The sequence below is a fragment of the Eleginops maclovinus genome, chromosome 8 (genome assembly GCF_036324505.1).
Source record: "Eleginops maclovinus isolate JMC-PN-2008 ecotype Puerto Natales chromosome 8, JC_Emac_rtc_rv5, whole genome shotgun sequence".
In the NCBI taxonomy this organism is placed as follows: domain Eukaryota; kingdom Metazoa; phylum Chordata; class Actinopteri; order Perciformes; family Eleginopidae; genus Eleginops; species Eleginops maclovinus.
This window is the reverse complement of record NC_086356.1, coordinates 19,358,661-19,375,254: the sequence shown is the minus strand read 5'-3', so window position 1 is coordinate 19,375,254 and position 16,594 is coordinate 19,358,661. Positions and strand designations below refer to the sequence as shown.

The 16,594-nt window shown below is 37.1% G+C and overlaps 3 protein-coding genes across 10 annotated transcripts; 2 read left to right on the top strand and 1 right to left on the bottom strand.

Annotated features, from left to right (window-relative positions):
* Positions 1-679: 679 nt before the first annotated feature.
* st6galnac4 (ST6 (alpha-N-acetyl-neuraminyl-2,3-beta-galactosyl-1,3)-N-acetylgalactosaminide alpha-2,6-sialyltransferase 4) lies at positions 680-5,571 on the top strand. 2 transcript variants are annotated; one of them, XM_063889266.1, is made up of 5 exons: positions 680-1,060; positions 1,703-1,849; positions 2,118-2,527; positions 2,979-3,086; positions 3,178-5,571. In XM_063889266.1, exons 1-5 carry the CDS (start codon positions 1,049-1,051, stop codon positions 3,362-3,364), a joined length of 864 nt encoding a protein of 287 aa, XP_063745336.1. In that variant the 5' UTR covers positions 680-1,048; the 3' UTR covers positions 3,365-5,571. The 2 variants fall into 2 exon arrangements, with proteins under 2 accessions (XP_063745336.1, XP_063745335.1); XM_063889265.1 differs by lacking the exon at positions 680-1,060 and having other exon boundaries at positions 1,148-1,849.
* Positions 5,572-5,757: 186 nt separating this feature from the next.
* Positions 5,758-12,088, top strand: st6galnac6 (ST6 (alpha-N-acetyl-neuraminyl-2,3-beta-galactosyl-1,3)-N-acetylgalactosaminide alpha-2,6-sialyltransferase 6). 7 transcript variants are annotated; one of them, XM_063889271.1, is made up of 6 exons: positions 5,758-5,842; positions 6,243-6,321; positions 7,079-7,273; positions 8,005-8,417; positions 9,070-9,177; positions 9,325-12,088. In XM_063889271.1, the coding sequence occupies exons 2-6, from the start codon at positions 6,298-6,300 to the stop codon at positions 9,515-9,517; spliced, it is 933 nt and encodes a 310-aa protein (XP_063745341.1). In that variant the 5' UTR covers positions 5,758-5,842; positions 6,243-6,297; the 3' UTR covers positions 9,518-12,088. The 7 variants fall into 7 exon arrangements, with proteins under 7 accessions (XP_063745341.1, XP_063745342.1, XP_063745346.1 ...); XM_063889272.1 differs by having other exon boundaries at positions 5,772-5,842; positions 6,225-6,321; XM_063889276.1 differs by having other exon boundaries at positions 5,833-5,988.
* Positions 11,897-16,342, bottom strand: spout1 (SPOUT domain containing methyltransferase 1). Its single transcript, XM_063889270.1, has 12 exons — positions 16,181-16,342; positions 16,059-16,098; positions 15,153-15,266; positions 14,916-15,075; positions 14,243-14,332; positions 14,116-14,165; positions 13,903-14,033; positions 13,514-13,586; positions 13,306-13,404; positions 12,884-12,986; positions 12,320-12,467; positions 11,897-12,192 (listed from the first exon to the last, which is right to left on the bottom strand). The coding sequence occupies exons 1-12, from the start codon at positions 16,226-16,228 to the stop codon at positions 12,106-12,108; spliced, it is 1,143 nt and encodes a 380-aa protein (XP_063745340.1). The 5' UTR covers positions 16,229-16,342; the 3' UTR covers positions 11,897-12,105.
* Positions 16,343-16,594: the final 252 nt, after the last annotated feature.

Genomic DNA, 16,594 nt, shown 5'->3' with positions numbered 1-16,594 from the left:
CCAATCAGATCATGGATCAAAGAGCATCGTCCCTGAATGAACAAAAAAATCACAAGGTAAATTGTCAGAAAGTTTACCACACGTATTTGTAAAAACATACAATCAAATGTAATTATTTGAATTGAATGAGATCATAAAACATAACTTTCAATTTAATATAATTAACTATGATATAAAATTCATGTTACACGTGTTTTGAGATGTAAACCCTATATTTACGTAACTTTACATGCAGTTCCTCTGAATGGAATGTGATTATTTGGCTGGTTGTTTTACTTTTAGAGAGTAATGTTTGACAATGCTTATTAAATATGTTTAAAAAGATGATATTATAAAGAAAGTAAAATCGATGTGTTATCTAAACATAGAGTAGATTAAACAAAGGGATACATATATATAACATATTACATCATATGAAATATATACTGTATATAAAGAAACACAACTCATGAAGTTACAGCAAGTTAATAAATTGAATGCAAACGAAAATGTTGTAAATGAAGGATATTTATGTATTTGTGGTTATTAATCAGAGTCTTAAGTTTATTTTAAATAGGTGTATTGAATTTATAATTGTAGTCTACGTTTTGCTTAAAGGTATTTAATATGTTCCGGCCTGAGCGTTTTGTTTTTTTATGGGCTCAGATGGCACTTTTATTTTGAAAAGGTCAGCCCGGAAGCCTTGCACAGAGGAACAGTTTATCAGGCAGGCCCTGTAATGAGAGATCACGGTAAACAACTGGACGCATTTTAAGATAACAATTTATTCCAACATGCAATCGATTAAACAACAACAACAACAACAACAACAACAACAACAGTGAAAACGTTTATCTGCCAGAGGATGAACGTTGTCCTGAAAAGAAAAGGATCCTGTAGTGGAAAACAGACCGGCAGCGGCCATTAAAATCTGTAAATATGAATCCGTTTGATCATGACATTTCCGCGGATGGGCTTGTCTCCTTGGCCGCTTCTGCCTCGAGTTAATCGGCTGCGAAAATGAGTGCAGTGGTGCTCTCTGGAGTGGAGCTTTCTCAGGGGCCTTGATATGAAATATCAGGTACAAGCCGGCTGTAAAACTTCAGTTCACTTACTGAACATATTGCAGATAGTGTACAATTTTAGGGTGTGCCAGTGTTTACTTATATTACACTATATTTTGCATGCAATATTACTTTTTAATGCACTGCATTTATCTGTCATTTTATATACTTGTTTATTATTATTTCCAACAGTAAATTGGGTAATTAGAATGAGCTCCACCTTAACCCGCTGCATTATACTGTATGTGATGCCTTCACACGCATCAATTATAATATCACTACCATAATTAGTTACTTTGTAAATCAGGAAAATTAAAAATAAATTACTTCAGAATAAGCCAAAGGGGCACATGCACTATGCTGGTCTCACTATTGTAAGAGATTCTAAATTATAAAAAAAATATTTTTAAAAAAGCACAAAATTCAAACATCTGTGAAATGTTTTTGCAGGAAAAGTGAAGATTATAATTGTTTTTTTCTGTGGTTTATGTACATTTTGATTACAATACTCTTTGTACATATACTTTTGCTATTGAACAGAGTATTTTCACATTGTGATATTACTACTTTAAGGCCTGCCTCAGTTAAAGATCTGAGTACTTGTATGAAAACATGACATGGATGAGCATCCTCAACACTTTCTCTCTTTTCCCCCTCAGATGCTTTGCTGGCTCGGCCTGCTCAGCCTGAGCCTTCCTCTCTTGTTCTGGTTTGGACATGTGATCACGCGGGATGGTCAGACGGCCATCCTGCAGGGCAGCGTGCTCCAGGGCTACAGGAGGATTGGCCCCAGCCAGAAGGACCAGGTGAGAGGAACCCAATACATACATCCGAAAATTCACCTGTTTTTGGTCTGGGTCCAAGTCATAGCTTGTTTTGTTAGTTCTGAGATGCACATTCACAGACTATTTACTTTTTTTTTTTTTTAAACCCTGCAAAGCTGCTCGTCTCAGCATCAATGCTTTTATTTGATTTTATACTTATTTAGTTTGCCTTTGATATGTGTTGTCTATTTGCTGTTGTCACTGTAAATAGGTTTTCAAATTTTGATTTTCCCTTCCTCGTCCTCAACAGTTCCTGTACATGCACTGCAGCCAGTGTGCCTTGGTCTCCAGCTCGGGTCAGATGATCGGAGCCGGCGCTGGAGAAGAGATCGACAAAGTGGCCTGTGTGATCCGGATGAACAATGCACCCACGGGGGGCTACGAGAGAGACGTGGGGAGTCGCACCAGTGTCCGGGTCGTCTCTCACACCAGTGTGCCCCTGCTGGTAAAAAAAGAGCACTACTATTTCCAGCAGTCAGCCGACACCACGTACGTGTTCTGGGGTCCTGAGAGGAACATGAGGGAGGACGGGAAAGGAAGGGTCTTCAATTCTCTGCTGAAGATGGCCGAGAAGTATCCAAAAGTCAAACTGTACGTTGTGACCAAAGAAAAGATGCAGTACTGCGACAGTGTGTTTCAGAATGAAACCGGGAAAAACAGGTACACATGAGTTTGATGTCTCAGTCCGGGAAATCAATGTTGTTTATTTGTTTCTGTACAATTCATCAAATGTATGTGAGAGCCAGTGGTGGAGGAGTTATTCAGATACTTAAAGTAAAGGTACTATAACCATAATGTACACACCTGGTCTGAATTACCTGAAGTTAAAATTGTATATATCCATCCTGTCCTGTGTCCCCCAAAATTGGGTTTCATACATTTCAAATTGTTTGCCAAGGGGGATATCTTCTTTGATCCACGTTTGCATTTTATTTCTTACAACATTTTTTCATGATTTACACACACGCAATTCAAACATACCTCCTTGAATGATTGTAGAAGTGTTTGAACATTATTTTGAACCGATCATTAATGTTCTCACACCTGCCGGCCTTTGTTTTAGGTTTTTATTTTGGTCATTTTAAGAACAGATGTTTGGTTTCTCACTCAGAATGAAGACCGGGGCGTTTCTCAGCACCGGATTCTTCACCATGATCCTGGCTTTAGATATGTGTGACAGCATCCATGTTTATGGAATGATCGATAACAACTACTGCAGGTGAGACATGTTGCCTTCTTGTATGATCAATACTGGAGCGTAATCTTATTTTACTTATCTTAAATGACCTTCTATGAACTCCTCCCGACAGTCAAGCCAATCACAGCGCTGTTCCTTACCATTACTATGAGAGAAACCGAGTGGATGAGTGTCGGATGTACAAGGTCCACGAGAACACGCAGCGGGGGGGTCATCGCTTCATCACCGAGAAAGCCATCTATGCCAAATGGGCAACACGACACAAAATGGAGTTTAAACACCCCTCCTGGAGCCTCTGAAAGAGGTCTTAAAAATGAATTTTGCTGGCTTTTAATTTCTGTTGCTGAAGATATTTTTGTTAATTTTGGACTCCAGATTACATTTCAAATGTTACTTTTTTCCATGTTTAAGTAGGAATAGCTCCTACTTGATACAAGTATTAGCCATAAATATGAAATAATGGTCAACATGTACCAGCATTCAACTGGTAACCCACTCTCAGTATTACTTATTTATAGCCATATATCAGTATAGATGCTGATAGAAAAAACTAAGCCACTTAACTAAATACTAAAACCAGTTCATACCAAAGCTTACAGTTTTCATTTGGTCATACCTGTGCCTTGACTTTTTATTTCATTTTGCACAATGCTTTTTTTATGCTGCAGCTTCAATTTGCACCTCTACTCTGTGAAACAGGAAGTGTATTGTTTAGGGCTGCAGCTTTTGACTCATTTGGCACTTATTATCTCAATTAATTACATTTTTGTTGTACCAGAGCTCTAGACTTGTTTTTGGTCAATTTACAGTCATAAAAGACAAAGAACACCAGAGAACAATGATAGAGAGTTTGCCTAACTAATGATTTCAATGATTATTGAATCACAAATTATTCACTAACATTATTCAGGGTTTGACAAGTTTAGAAATAGCTGAATTTCCAGGTTCTGTATTTAAAGGCAAGGAATATGCTTGAATTTGAATTTACTTTTTGAAAAAAGGGTGGATTTTAAACTTAATCTGGTGTTTCAACTGCACGATGAGTTGTGTAAATCGTAATGTTACGTTTGAAATTCTGAATTTAAAGAAGAATTCTGTAAACTTGCATTTTTTGTAATGTAAACATGATAACGGCTTTTAGAGTCTGAAAAAATGTTGGTTTTGGTACCTTGAAGGTACACCCAGTTTCAGTGTTTTAAGGCTTTAAGTTGTAAGCTTTTAATTTACCTTGCATTTTGTGAGCAGTGTCTAGATATTTCCACAGTGCCGTTTAACACAAGGAGAGATTTTGCAGTTACCACTGGTGACAGGAAGCAGCGGCTCTATGTAAATGTGAAGGGCAGACAGTATTACATGTTCCTGCCGAGGTTACTCTTCACAGACAGTATACAACAAAAGGCCAACAAACAGTATTAAATGCAGGATAATACACACAAACAGACTTTGTGCTTAGTGTGTATTATCTGTGTTTCAGGGGTATGGAGACCCAGGCTAGTGTCTTTTTAAACTTTGAATGTAATTGGTCCACTACCATTAACACAACATGAGTAACATCCTTTATATATTCCGCTGCTTGTTTACTGTGAAAACAAGGCTGCCTTTTCAGTCACATAATGCTCATTTTGTGACTAATTCCAAAGACTGTAATAATACTACTGAGCAAACTACTGTGTCAAAGTGTTTTCCTGTAATGTACATTTCAGACAGGAGTTGTTTGAATTAAAGCGTATTGTTAATGATTTTATGTTAAGCAAACTTGTGTTGTGAAATGTACAAAGTACAAACTTGAATGTAAACTAAACCACTGGTTACTGCAGATATGAGTGTCAATGTGTGTGAGCTTGACATTTTTAATTGCACATGTGAGTGTTTTCACTGATAAGACCCTGTAGGGTCAACACCTTCTTAAAGTCTGTTTAAAATATAACCCTTGTTATCTGAACATATTCTATCCAGCAAGAATAGGTAGTCATGTATTTTTCAACAATAAAAAAGGGGGTTTGATAGAATAATTAAATGATTTTGTATTACAGTTTTTTCTTTATGTACAATTTGCCAAAATATTGTGATTAATTTTCTAATTCTGATGCAAACCAAGGGTTTAATAGATGTTTGGAAATTAATGTTAATATTCTAAGCCTAAATACACACACATACAGGCTAAAGACATATTTATATATTCTAAAGGTCATGATGGGAAAGAACTTTTTTTTTCAAGTAGTTCATTTTTATTAATAGGGAAATTCAACACCCATAACAATATATGGACTTCAAACCAAATGTTGGAATACATCATAATGGCACCACAAATACAAAAAAATATATATATGAAAAGGAAAACAATATTTTAAAACAATGTCAATAAAAACAATTCCTTTTCATCTGTATGACCTTCTATTCGATTTTTTTCTCGTAATTTGGTTTTAAATATTTGTTTAATTATTCCGTGTACAATTAATGTCAACAGTTAGATAATAATAAAAAAATAAACAACACTTTTTATTTATTTGATCTGTATCACCTTTTGTTAGTCCACCTTTCTTTTCATTTTTTCTCACTTTTGTTATTTTTACTTATTCTGTGTACCCTTAGTGTGAACAGTTCTGCGTGTATATAATAATAATAATGTAAAATGTATATTTTCTTTGATTGAAAATCCACACACTGCTGCAGTGAGATACGTGATGATGACGTCAGCTGGTGGCACAGGAAAATGGGGGCGCGAGAGAGAGCAGAGAGACATCACAAACCGAAACAGACGCAAAGAGCATGAGACGGTAATGTGCGGATTAAAATCAGCTGTACATTAGGACCCTGGGACATGCCACTGTGGATCATATTTTAATCACATCAGCGGGGTTTTGTTTAAAACTGAATTTAATTTCAGTGGATGTACGTCAACAGGGCTGGGAAATATGGCTGCGTACGATGTTGCTTTTTCTTCTACAGTATAATAATTGCCTTGTGTTTTATGGGATTTAAGGTTAATGCATGTAACATATAGCTTTTTATAGCGTTTGCACTGCAAGTAGCATATATTAAGTGAATAACTGTGTATGTTTTTGTTGGGAGCATCGCCATAATACTGAATAATTTATCTAAAAGGAGTGATAGCAACAGTGGACTGATATTTGAATGTTTGATTTGCACCAACCGCAGGTTTTCATATTATTTCAGATATGATGACAGACAGTCACTGGCACTGTGTTGGTACACAGCCTGATCTGACAGCATGGGACTCAAGCTCAGTGCAAAGGTAAGACCAACCAGGGTGTGGCCCTGAGTCCTAATGCCCTTTAAATATTATTACCATCATCTTTATTATCATAGAGAAACAGTTTTATTTCGTCCTTGCAGGTAAAACCATTACCGTTACAATTTGTGGAGGAGGTTTTCAGGAGATCTAGCCTATGTTTGCAGGGTCCTATGTTCCGAGGTTTAATATCCTCTTAATATTAGACCTGCTGTGCAAGCCAATTTCCGCCGTCCAAAGAAATTAACTATGAAGTATACCAGCCTAATGATTGAAAAAACATCATACAAGTCCTATTAATAGCAAGTATTTCGAAATATATACTTCATAAAGGATATTTAATCATTATTTTGAGATAGTAAGTCATTATCTTTGCAATATTTTGTCATTATTTTGCAATAAGTCGTTGTTTTGACATATGAAGTCGTTATTTTGCAATACTAAGTCAGTATTTTGAGAAAGCTTCTTATTAAGTTCAGTTAAGTAGTAGTTTTTAAATACAAAGTAATGATTTGCAATGTTATGTCATTATATTAAGATTCTAAGTCATTATGTTAAAACATTTTCAGATTTTTGTTAAGATAATGATTCATGATGTTGCAATTCCAAGGCCATATTTTGAGCTACTATGTCATTATTTGGGATTCTTATTCATAAGTAATTTTTTTGAGAAAGTTTCCAGATTTTTGTCGATATTTTATAGAATGTTGGTCAAATTAAGTTTTTGATTTAATGTTAACCTCTATTTTTTACTCTGCAGGCGCAACAGAGCCACAGGCTGGTGATCTTCGCGGCCATCTTCGTCCTGATGACACTCCTCATCCTCTATGGCTCCAACAATGTCAACGATAACATCTACTCTCCGCTACATCTGGCTATAAATAATGCCATCAAGGCCACAGATCTGAAGAAGTGGTCTGGGAAAGACGGATATGTGCCATTTCATGGGAACAAGGTACTCAACAGCTCATGCACTGACAAAAGAAATGTTTTATGATGTGGAAATTAACAATAAGTTTCAGTGAAGAATGCAAAGGAAGGGAAATGTCATTGATGCAAAGGAGCACATGTTAACTTCAATAATCAGGAAGTCAGTAAAGATTCCAAAGGAAGTGGTGCATTCTTCAAAAGAGTAAAGACGCACGGACTTCCCCAGCAGTGGGTAACTGCAGCTCATGTAAGACATTACCAGGGGATTATGTTAAATATCAAGAATACACTGAAAGAGATGAGTCACGTAAAGCAAACACTGTGAAAGGTGAGCTGTTTTGTTGAATCCTCTCCAAACCAGCTACATCCTGTTCATTTCCTGCCTGTTTCTATCTCATAACACAGGCCCTAAAACTGAAAAGGTAAATGATTGTCAACCACTTTTAATGTAAACAAAAATATGAAGCTGTAAGAAGCTAGCTGGACACTGCGATAACGATTGTTCTTCAAATCACGACTCAGTATTTCAACATCAGGACTAAGTCATTTTGCCAAACTACATCATTATTTTGAGATACTTAGTTATTATTTGTTATGAATATTTTAACTATTCATTATTTAGAGAAAGTTGTTTTATTATTTGAGTACGTTTCTTATTTCGAGATTGTAGGCCAGAATCTAAATTCTAATTTTGGGATACTTTTTTTAATCCTTTTACCATATATTAAGTACTCCTTTTTTTTCTTTTCTTTTCAGACAATGAACCTGCGCTGTGGTAACTGTGCTCTGGTGACGAGCTCCAGCCACGTACTGGGGAGTCGTGCCGGAGCAGAGATCGACCGGGCGCAGTGTGTGATCCGGATGAACGACGCCCCCACGCTGGGCTTTGAGGCGGACGTGGGGAACAAGACGTCTGTGAGGGTGGTGGCTCACTCCAGCGTGTTCAGGGTGGTCCGCAGGCCCAATGAGCTCCTGCAGAGGCCTGACAGCAACCCCGTCATCATCTTCTGGGGACCCCCCAACAAGATGGGGAAGGACGCCAAAGGGACCCTGTACCGGCTGATCCAGAGGGTCAGCATGACCTACAGCAACATGTCCTGCTTCAGCATCACCGCCAGCAAGATGCGCCGCTTCGACAGCCTGTTTCACCGGGAGACCGGGCGGGACAGGTGAGTGTTTACTGAGGGAATCATCCTAAGGCTGGGCCCTCTAGAGATACATTATCGATAAACTGATATGACACTGAATTTTGTCTTGAGATTGGAAATTGCATTATCGTAAATGTTTTCTATTCTGGCTTGATTCTAAATAATTATTTCAAAGATGGTTCTTAATTATTTGAGAAACTACGTAGTTATTTTGCAATTGTAAGTCAATATTTTGTGAAATTAAATCATTATCTTGCTATGAGGATGGATGTCTTTTACTATCTTAATACTCAGTATTACTCAGTCAATTTCTTACGATGTTAAGTGATTATATTGAGGAAGTGTCTCCTTGTTTTAAGATACCAAGTCATTTTTCTCATGTTTTGAGGTTTCTCATTATTTTGAAATAAGTCATTGTTTTGTCAATTCCAATTATTATGTTTGCAATTTCATGTCCTTATTTTGAGAGACTAAGTCATTTTTGCAATACTTAACTACTTCAATAATATTGATGATTGATTATTTATCAAAACATTTAGTGAAAGCATGAATGAACAACCCTACAATATATAATAGAGGTATTTGGTCAGAAAAAATGTTGGTATATATCTTTTCCAGCCCCATATTGGGTACATTTCACTTTCACCAACAGATGTTTTTGTTTTCTGCTCAGACAAAAATCTCACTCCTGGCTAAGCACAGGCTGGTTCACCATGGTCATCGCCATCGAGCTATGTGATAGCATCAAAGTGTATGGGATGGTCCCATCCAATTACTGTGGGTAAGTATAATGTTGATATTGAAGTGGAATTTTTTTAAAAGCGATACACAAGGGTTAAAACACTACAAACCCAGTACTTGCTTCAGAATTAGAAAATCACAAATAATCTGGTTGTTCAACAAACTAATAAAACCTTCATTTTTCTAGAAAATCTAAACCTCCTGCCAAGAAGATGCCCTACCACTACTACAAGCCCAGGGGGTCGGATGAATGTGTAACTTACCTGCAGCATGAGGGCGGCCGCAGAGGGAACCACCATCGCTTCATCACTGAGAAACAAGTGTTTGGCCGCTGGGCGAAGCAGTACAACATCACCTTCTCTCACCCCAATTGGGTTTAGACTTTTGTAAAAATAGAAGAGAGAAATATCCACACTAAAAGCGGCTTGATTGAAAGAATGAGCCTTCATGAAGCCACATCATCATAAACACGCCATGGGGACGAAAAATCTTTTGGTCAAAACAGTTTGGACCAATTGAGAGGAAAGAATATATAGTGTAAATCCCCATTTTTGTAAATAGAGAAGAAATTGAATTTAAAGAGGAATTTTTTGACATGTTTATAATATTTTTGTTATTGAAAATGCACTTGTGTTTCCCATGCTCAGGGGGGATTATATCAGCAAGCATTCTCATGAAACATCTAAATGGACTACAAAACTATGTTAGCTCTACATAAACCGTCTCTTATACAAAAGTCAACCTCTAAAGTAACTGCAGTCAGATTCAACTAAATACTTTTATCTGCATGTACATTTCAGTATACTTAGATGTAGTATGGGAGCAATATGACGTACAGTACCTTATACTTTTCATTATTTTGGTTCTAATAAGTTCTTCATACATTTTGAAACAAAGACTTACATTTTGCCCCAAAAGGGATTTAAAGCGGCCCCATTATTCTTTTTGGGGTTTTCCCTATCCTGTAGTGCGTTATAGGTTTTTGTGCATGTAAATGGTCTGCAAAGGCTAAAATCCCAAATTCCATTGGACTCCTTTGTTTACTTATGGAACATAGTGACATCACTATGTAACAGTCGCTCTTCTATTGGCTAGTGCTCCCACTAATTGTACCTGAAAGGCTAAGGAGCAGAACGTCGTTAAGCGGTTGAGCAATCACAACAGAGCCGGCCAGCTAAGCAATCACAGCAGACTGGGCTCTGGTTTCAGACAGAGGGTGAAAAGAGGTGCTGCAGCACAGGCAGTATGAGAAACATAAAGAGCTTTTTGAACGTTAAAGCATGGAGACATGTCACAGTACTGCTTTGGAACCTGACAATGAGCAGAGTAGAGCCCCTCTATAGACACAGGACACATTCAGATTCTTGAAATGATGTGGCGAGAAAACTATTCTACAGATACAGATTGCCACTTTCACAGAATACTTGAGTCTTAATACTAAGATTAGTTTTTCCCAATCATAACAAGTTGTCATATCCTCGATTTGTCTAATATAGTACTTAATTGTAACATTATTGATGTTGATTTGAATGTTTTCATGAAAGTGAGAGTTAACATAGTTGTTGCCTCATGACCTTCTTACCTCAGTGGCATTTCAGCGCATGCATCTTAAATTCACAAAATGCATCCTGCTCGAGTTATATATAATATCAGTACGCTCTTAGGAATGCACCATTCAATTAAACATGACTAAACAAAACAGGATGCAGAGAAGGGTACAATATCTTAAACTGTGATGCCTTTTGCAAACAAGATGCTTCTTCATAATTAAGGGAGCAATGTGCTTGATCAGAAGCCAGTATAATCAATATTTTCAGAAAAAGTGATTCATAGGACTTTACTGATATTAAATTGCCTGCTAAATATATTTAGATATTACCCAGAAAAAGTAACATTTCTATAGAGTATGATGCAAAAACTGTGAATATCTTACCCATCAGAGTTATATAAACTAACTAAGTTTAAGAAAGATAAATAAAACTAGATGCAATTCAGCAGCACAACAAACTACAGGCATTAAAATATTGAATTACTGGTACTAGTTTTGTAAAAGTTTAAACTGAAAATGTATAAAAGTATGTTTTATTGCAGGAGTTGTATCAAAGTACATATTGCCTTGTTTACCTTATTATCTGGGAACTGAGTGTATAACAAGCTAATCCACAAATACTTAGACGTCCTATTCCCTGTAAACCTGGCATTCAAATTAAATATTTGCCTGGCTGCTTTTGTATTTATGAGAGAATAAAATGCTCATACATATGGGTAGATTAATGCACGTAGCATGCCTGGCAACTGGAAAGTGATCGCATCGTTACACAATCTGTTGGATGAACTGCTTAGGAACCTGAAGCAGACTCATTGACGAAAATATTCAGTGCCATTTGTACGGTGGCTAACGGGTGCAAACGCGTGACAACGGCACGAAACCTTTCCATTTGGACAAACGGGCTGCAGCTTCAAAAACAATGCAAATATAAAAATGAAATGTGCGAAAACATACAAATGAAGAAACATCTTCACCACCGTGACACACATGCGCAGGGTTTACTAAAACACTGCAGATACAGAAACACTGCAACACTGTTGACGTTCAGGACTATAAAGTCCTTCAGTGTTTTGGGCTGTTGTAGCGCGTTTGCACCGGTCTGCCTCCGTACATTTATCTGTACATGTTGTGCCATCTCAGTGCAGTTTTTTCATTAAAAGTACTGTAACAAAAGTCATTATATGCTTTTAAATCTACATTACAAGTCAGCTCAAGCTTGTGGATAGTTTTTGTATTTAAATATGTACAATATGTTTCGGCTTTTACAAACAATGACATACAGAATGAAGAACGAATGACAAAGATGTTGAATGTTTGAAACAGCTGCTTTTACAGTAAGCAACACTCTGATAATGGAAAAAGTACATCTTGATGGTGATTATAAACAGTCTGCCAGCCTTTGCTCACTTCCTTCTTTCATCAATTCTTTAATGAACCACTGGAAACATCTGAAAATGCAGCTGTGATCTTCTGTCTCAGCCCCGCCATGGAAACTAAAATAGCTTCCTGTTGAAAAGAAGATAAACAAAAGCAAATAAACACATGATGTGCATCCAAATGAAAAAGGCCTTTGCTTATACAAAGAGTGTGAATCTATCACACAAAAGTTCATCAAATATTAAGAAGCGCTCACCTCAGTGCGAATGGTCCTGCTGCCCTGGTTGGGGCATGTGTTGAGGTAAAGGTCAAATAAAACACTCGGGTCGGTCACTTCCAGGTTTTGGTCGGTGTCTACACTGGCCTCCAGGCCCTGAAGACCTCCAAAAACGACTAAAAGATGCCTATAAAAGTGGGAAAAAGTCGATTTAAACGAATGAAACGCCGTTATTTTTAGACCAAGACTTAACGTTTTGTGTAAGCATGCATTGGTGGAAAGTGGGTATATTGAGTACCTCAAAATTAGTTTTAGTTATGCTGCTTTTAACTTTACTCCACATTGCAAGAGGAGGTATTGAGCTATTGTCTGCAGCCAGAAGACTTTATATGTATGAAGTGGGAAAAGATTTTTTGTATCATAGGTCAACATTTCACAAGAGTTACAGGAGTCCGTTCACTAACTAGCCGTAGGAAATCTCTGGCCAAAAATGTGCCTTAAAAGTGAAACTGAAATGCATACATATAACTACTGTTGCATGATGCACTTCGGTGCTTCACTGAGTGCATTTGGCGCTAATTATCCTTTTGTTTCTGAACCTACTTGAATGGTGAGAGTGTTGTTTGGTCCATGTTGTTGCCTCTCTCTGATGTTCCAACAGTCAGGTCGTATCCATCTTCATATGGACTTTCGGTAAACACTGCACCTGCAACAACACACCAACAACAATAAGGATAACGCAATAACAGCATGGTAGATATTCATACTGGATTATTACATACATTAGTAAGTGGTGTGGAAGAAAAAGCTATGTCTGGCCTGTCAGGATAGATACTTTTGTTGGACGATACATTGTCCCAGAAATAGTTGAGATAAAAGATAAAAGAGAGAAGAATAGTGGATCATGTAAAAATGATGGTGGTTATGTGCTTATATCGCACTCTAAGCTGATAACGTTAAAACCGTGACAGGCCTAGCTATACATTAATTTAGATAGAAGTGTATCATAGGAATAAGAAACATACTGAGACACGATGCCAGGCGGACGCTGTACCCCCAGTACAGACCTCCTTCAGTGCGAGGGAGGTGAGGAGCAACCACCGTTCCTTTATGCATCTTACTCTCTGAGGAGGAGACACAGGAAGACACACTGAGCTGATGTTTGCAGAATCCAGAGCGCATGGGAACTTCAGGAGAGAAAATATAAATCAAAACAATAAAATGTCTTGTTACCATCGTTCTGTGTCTTATTGAACTTCACTGTGACTCGGAGTCCAGACTGCAGCTGTTTGTCAATCCGAACATCCTGTAGGAGCAGAGCGGATAAAATCAGTCTATGGCAGAATCATAATGATAGGCAATTATATTATTTTACTGTTTTCTCTTAGAGAAGAATAGAAACACAGAAAACAAAATAGTTCCAGTCTCTTTAATGTCAATAGTTTAAGTTTTTCTTTGTCTTTATATTATTTAACTTAAAACACAAGATATTTGGGTTTAGGCTACTGGAAAAAAACAAGACATTTAAAGACATCAGCTTGATCTCTGCATTTTGTCCACGTCATGATCTCATTAACTTTGACTGTCCCTCTATTTGTTATTATCGGTTTAAACATGCTGACCTTTCTCATCCCACAGTTGACCAAAGAGCCTTTCCCTGGTTTGTTCGGCCGATCGAGGACGATTCCTTCCCGATACTCTGACTCATCGTCCATCCTCATGTGGTGAGGGCTGTCTAAAGGGTTCAGCAAACCTGCAAAGAAAAAGAGTAAGTACACTTATAAAGAAATGTATCTTCTCAGATTAAGGTATGAAAATGAAATACAAACACTTACCTGCATACTGTAAATCTTGATGCTTTGGGAAAAACCACTTGCGCAGATACCTGGGTAATAATAAAAGCAGTAATCAGAATCAAATGGCTGCTCCTGCTGATCTAAATATAATACATTTACTGCTTACTGTGGACATTCCAGGTACTGGAGTATTCTGGCAAGCTGAATACAAGCGTGTCCTTTCTTACCGACACCTTTAAATTCGCCTTCGACGCTCCTGAAGGAGAAAAGAACAAATATTTTCTATTGGTTTTCTGATGGCTTTGGGGGTGATTAACATGTATAAATAGAACCGGACACATGACAAAACAGAGGAGGGATAAAACTCTATTCTAAACAAATGATTATTAGGTTATATGCGCATTTACAACTTTTAGGAACTGATAAGATAAGAATTACTTTATTAATCCAAAAACTGGGACATTTTTGTGTTGCAGCAGCAGAAAAGAATACAAAGCATTGCACATAATTAGAAATGAATGAGAATCTCAATCCGTTATTTGTCCCACAGTGGGACAATGTACATTTTTACAGCAAATGGAACAGTGCGAGGTAGAATAAAATTAGTACACCAGCATTTAATGAGGAAATGAAAACACGTTATTATAAAATGAAGCAGTGAATGGTGTGTGTACTGGTCGGTTGGTTGGTTGCTTTAACTAAAACGTGATACGCTGCCACATGTCTTTCTTAATGTAGGGAAAGGGAAAAATATTTTGTTTGCACTATTGCATCAAATTATGATTTTTTATATACAGCTTGGTGTTCACAGATATATTGCACCCCTTGATTTGACTTACTTGACATCTTCTCCGTACTCATCAAACACAACGATCTCGTCGACACAGAACACGACACAGGCCCGCGCAATCTGTCCCGCCAGGTAGGTACGGAGTTCAGTGGACTGAGCGTTATCCAGCACAGAACCAGGCAGAGCCACACTCACCGTGTACCCTCGACCTAAGAGACACAGATCAAACATTACAGCACGCTTTTCACAGGTATAACAACAACATATGAAAGTATGACAAGGTTACCTTTTTTGTCTTGGCTCTGTTCATGTTTTGCCTTCTCCGCAGACTCAAGCTCTTTCTGCTTATCCAACTGTTTGATCAGCTTGGCCTCTTTCCTTTGCTTCTTAGACTCCTTTACTGTTTTGAAAGAAAAAATATTGATATTGGCAAGTGATTAAGACAAATGTAGATAGACTGGGGATATCAGAATGGAGAGTGTAAGGGTTTTTTGGTTTGTGGCGAGGAAATATCTACTTTTGACTGAATCTGGGTTTACTAATTTTACTATTACTCTCTAAAAAGCAGAAGTAGAAGAAGTATTCATATACTGATCAATTCATTTAGTAAAAGGAGCAATACCACAGAGTACAGATACTCGGGTTAAAAGTCCTGAGTTTAAAATCTGTCTCAAGCAGTTAAAGTAGAACTAAAGAAAAGGTCAAAAATATTCATTAAGCTGAAAAGTCTGTTTCAGAAACATGTGAAAGTATTATTGATTTGAATGATTACACTGTTTGGTTTATTATTAATTAAAGTATTACAGTAACGAATTTGTAAACACTATATGAATAGTGAACAATAGTAAAGACAAAACAAATTTAGTGGAATAGAACTATATATTGGCATGGAATAGATATACACCAATAAACAACAAATACTTCGAAAAAGTACTTGAATGTACCTGTCTGAAAATATAGATTACCATAGCCTATACATTCAACATATCAATGAAGTGGCTAAACATGTTAAAACATCATATGCAATTCTTTATTGTAGCGTTAGGTAAAAAAATAAAATGTCTCAAACAAATACACTTTAAAACATACTTTAACTTGGCTTAATAGCGATGTAACACTTTAACTGTAACGTAACGTGGATCCATCTAAACTGCTTTAGCATTTAGCTAACTGAAGCTAGCTGTTTACTCACCATCTGTTTTCTTTTTCTTCCAGTCCAACTTGTCCTCAGGCTGTAAAAATAAACAAACACATTATAGGTAATATAAGAAAATTATAGTGATATTTTAAAGCAATATAATAGTTTAAAAGTACCGAAGAGGGCACAATTTTGGGTCTTTTAGCTTCGACGCCGGTAGACATTTTCACACACACCAACACGTGAGGTATATTTACGTCCGGGTCACAGCATGCGTTTCAAAATAAAGCCTGCTGTGGAATTTTAACAAGACTTTTTACCACAATTTAGACATAACAATATGTCATTGTTTTTAAATAAAATGTGAACACTTGAACGTCATTATTATTATTATTGAGACGCATGGTAGTCCCATTGAGATTAAGATATCTTTTCAATTCAAATGTCCCCTCTGTGGGACAATTAAAGGTATTCTGATTCTGAATAAGAAAAGATAAGACTTGTGTGCTGGGGGCTTGGGGCTGGGGGGTCCTTCAGTTAATTACAATGATATTCAGTTGAAGCATAGACTGACTGCAAGGGAGAAGATG

What these genes read in the sequence shown, in the direction of transcription:
- st6galnac4 (XM_063889265.1), top strand. Translation starts at nt 1,661, where the DNA reads ATGGATGAGCATCCTCAACACTTTCTCTCTTTTCCCCCTCAGATGCTT. An exon ending in GCCCCAGCCAGAAGGACCAG is followed by an intron (nt 1,850 to 2,117) that starts GTGAGAGGAACC and finishes CGTCCTCAACAG; the next exon opens with TTCCTGTACATGCACTGCAG. An exon ending in ATCGATAACAACTACTGCAG is followed by an intron (nt 3,087 to 3,177) that starts GTGAGACATGTT and finishes TCCTCCCGACAG; the next exon opens with TCAAGCCAATCACAGCGCTG.
- st6galnac6 (XM_063889271.1), top strand. Translation starts at nt 6,298, where the DNA reads ATGGGACTCAAGCTCAGTGCAAAG. An exon ending in TGCCATTTCATGGGAACAAG is followed by an intron (nt 7,274 to 8,004) that starts GTACTCAACAGC and finishes TTTTCTTTTCAG; the next exon opens with ACAATGAACCTGCGCTGTGG. An exon ending in CGGGAGACCGGGCGGGACAG is followed by an intron (nt 8,418 to 9,069) that starts GTGAGTGTTTAC and finishes TTTTCTGCTCAG; the next exon opens with ACAAAAATCTCACTCCTGGC.
- spout1 (XM_063889270.1), bottom strand. Translation starts at nt 16,228, where the DNA reads ATGTCTACCGGCGTCGAAGCTAAAAGACCCAAAATTGTGCCCTCTTCG. An exon ending in TCAACTGTGGGATGAGAAAG is followed by an intron (nt 13,587 to 13,902) that starts GTCAGCATGTTT and finishes CTGCTCCTACAG; the next exon opens with GATGTTCGGATTGACAAACA. An exon ending in ACAACACTCTCACCATTCAA is followed by an intron (nt 12,468 to 12,883) that starts GTAGGTTCAGAA and finishes CCACTTTTATAG; the next exon opens with GCATCTTTTAGTCGTTTTTG.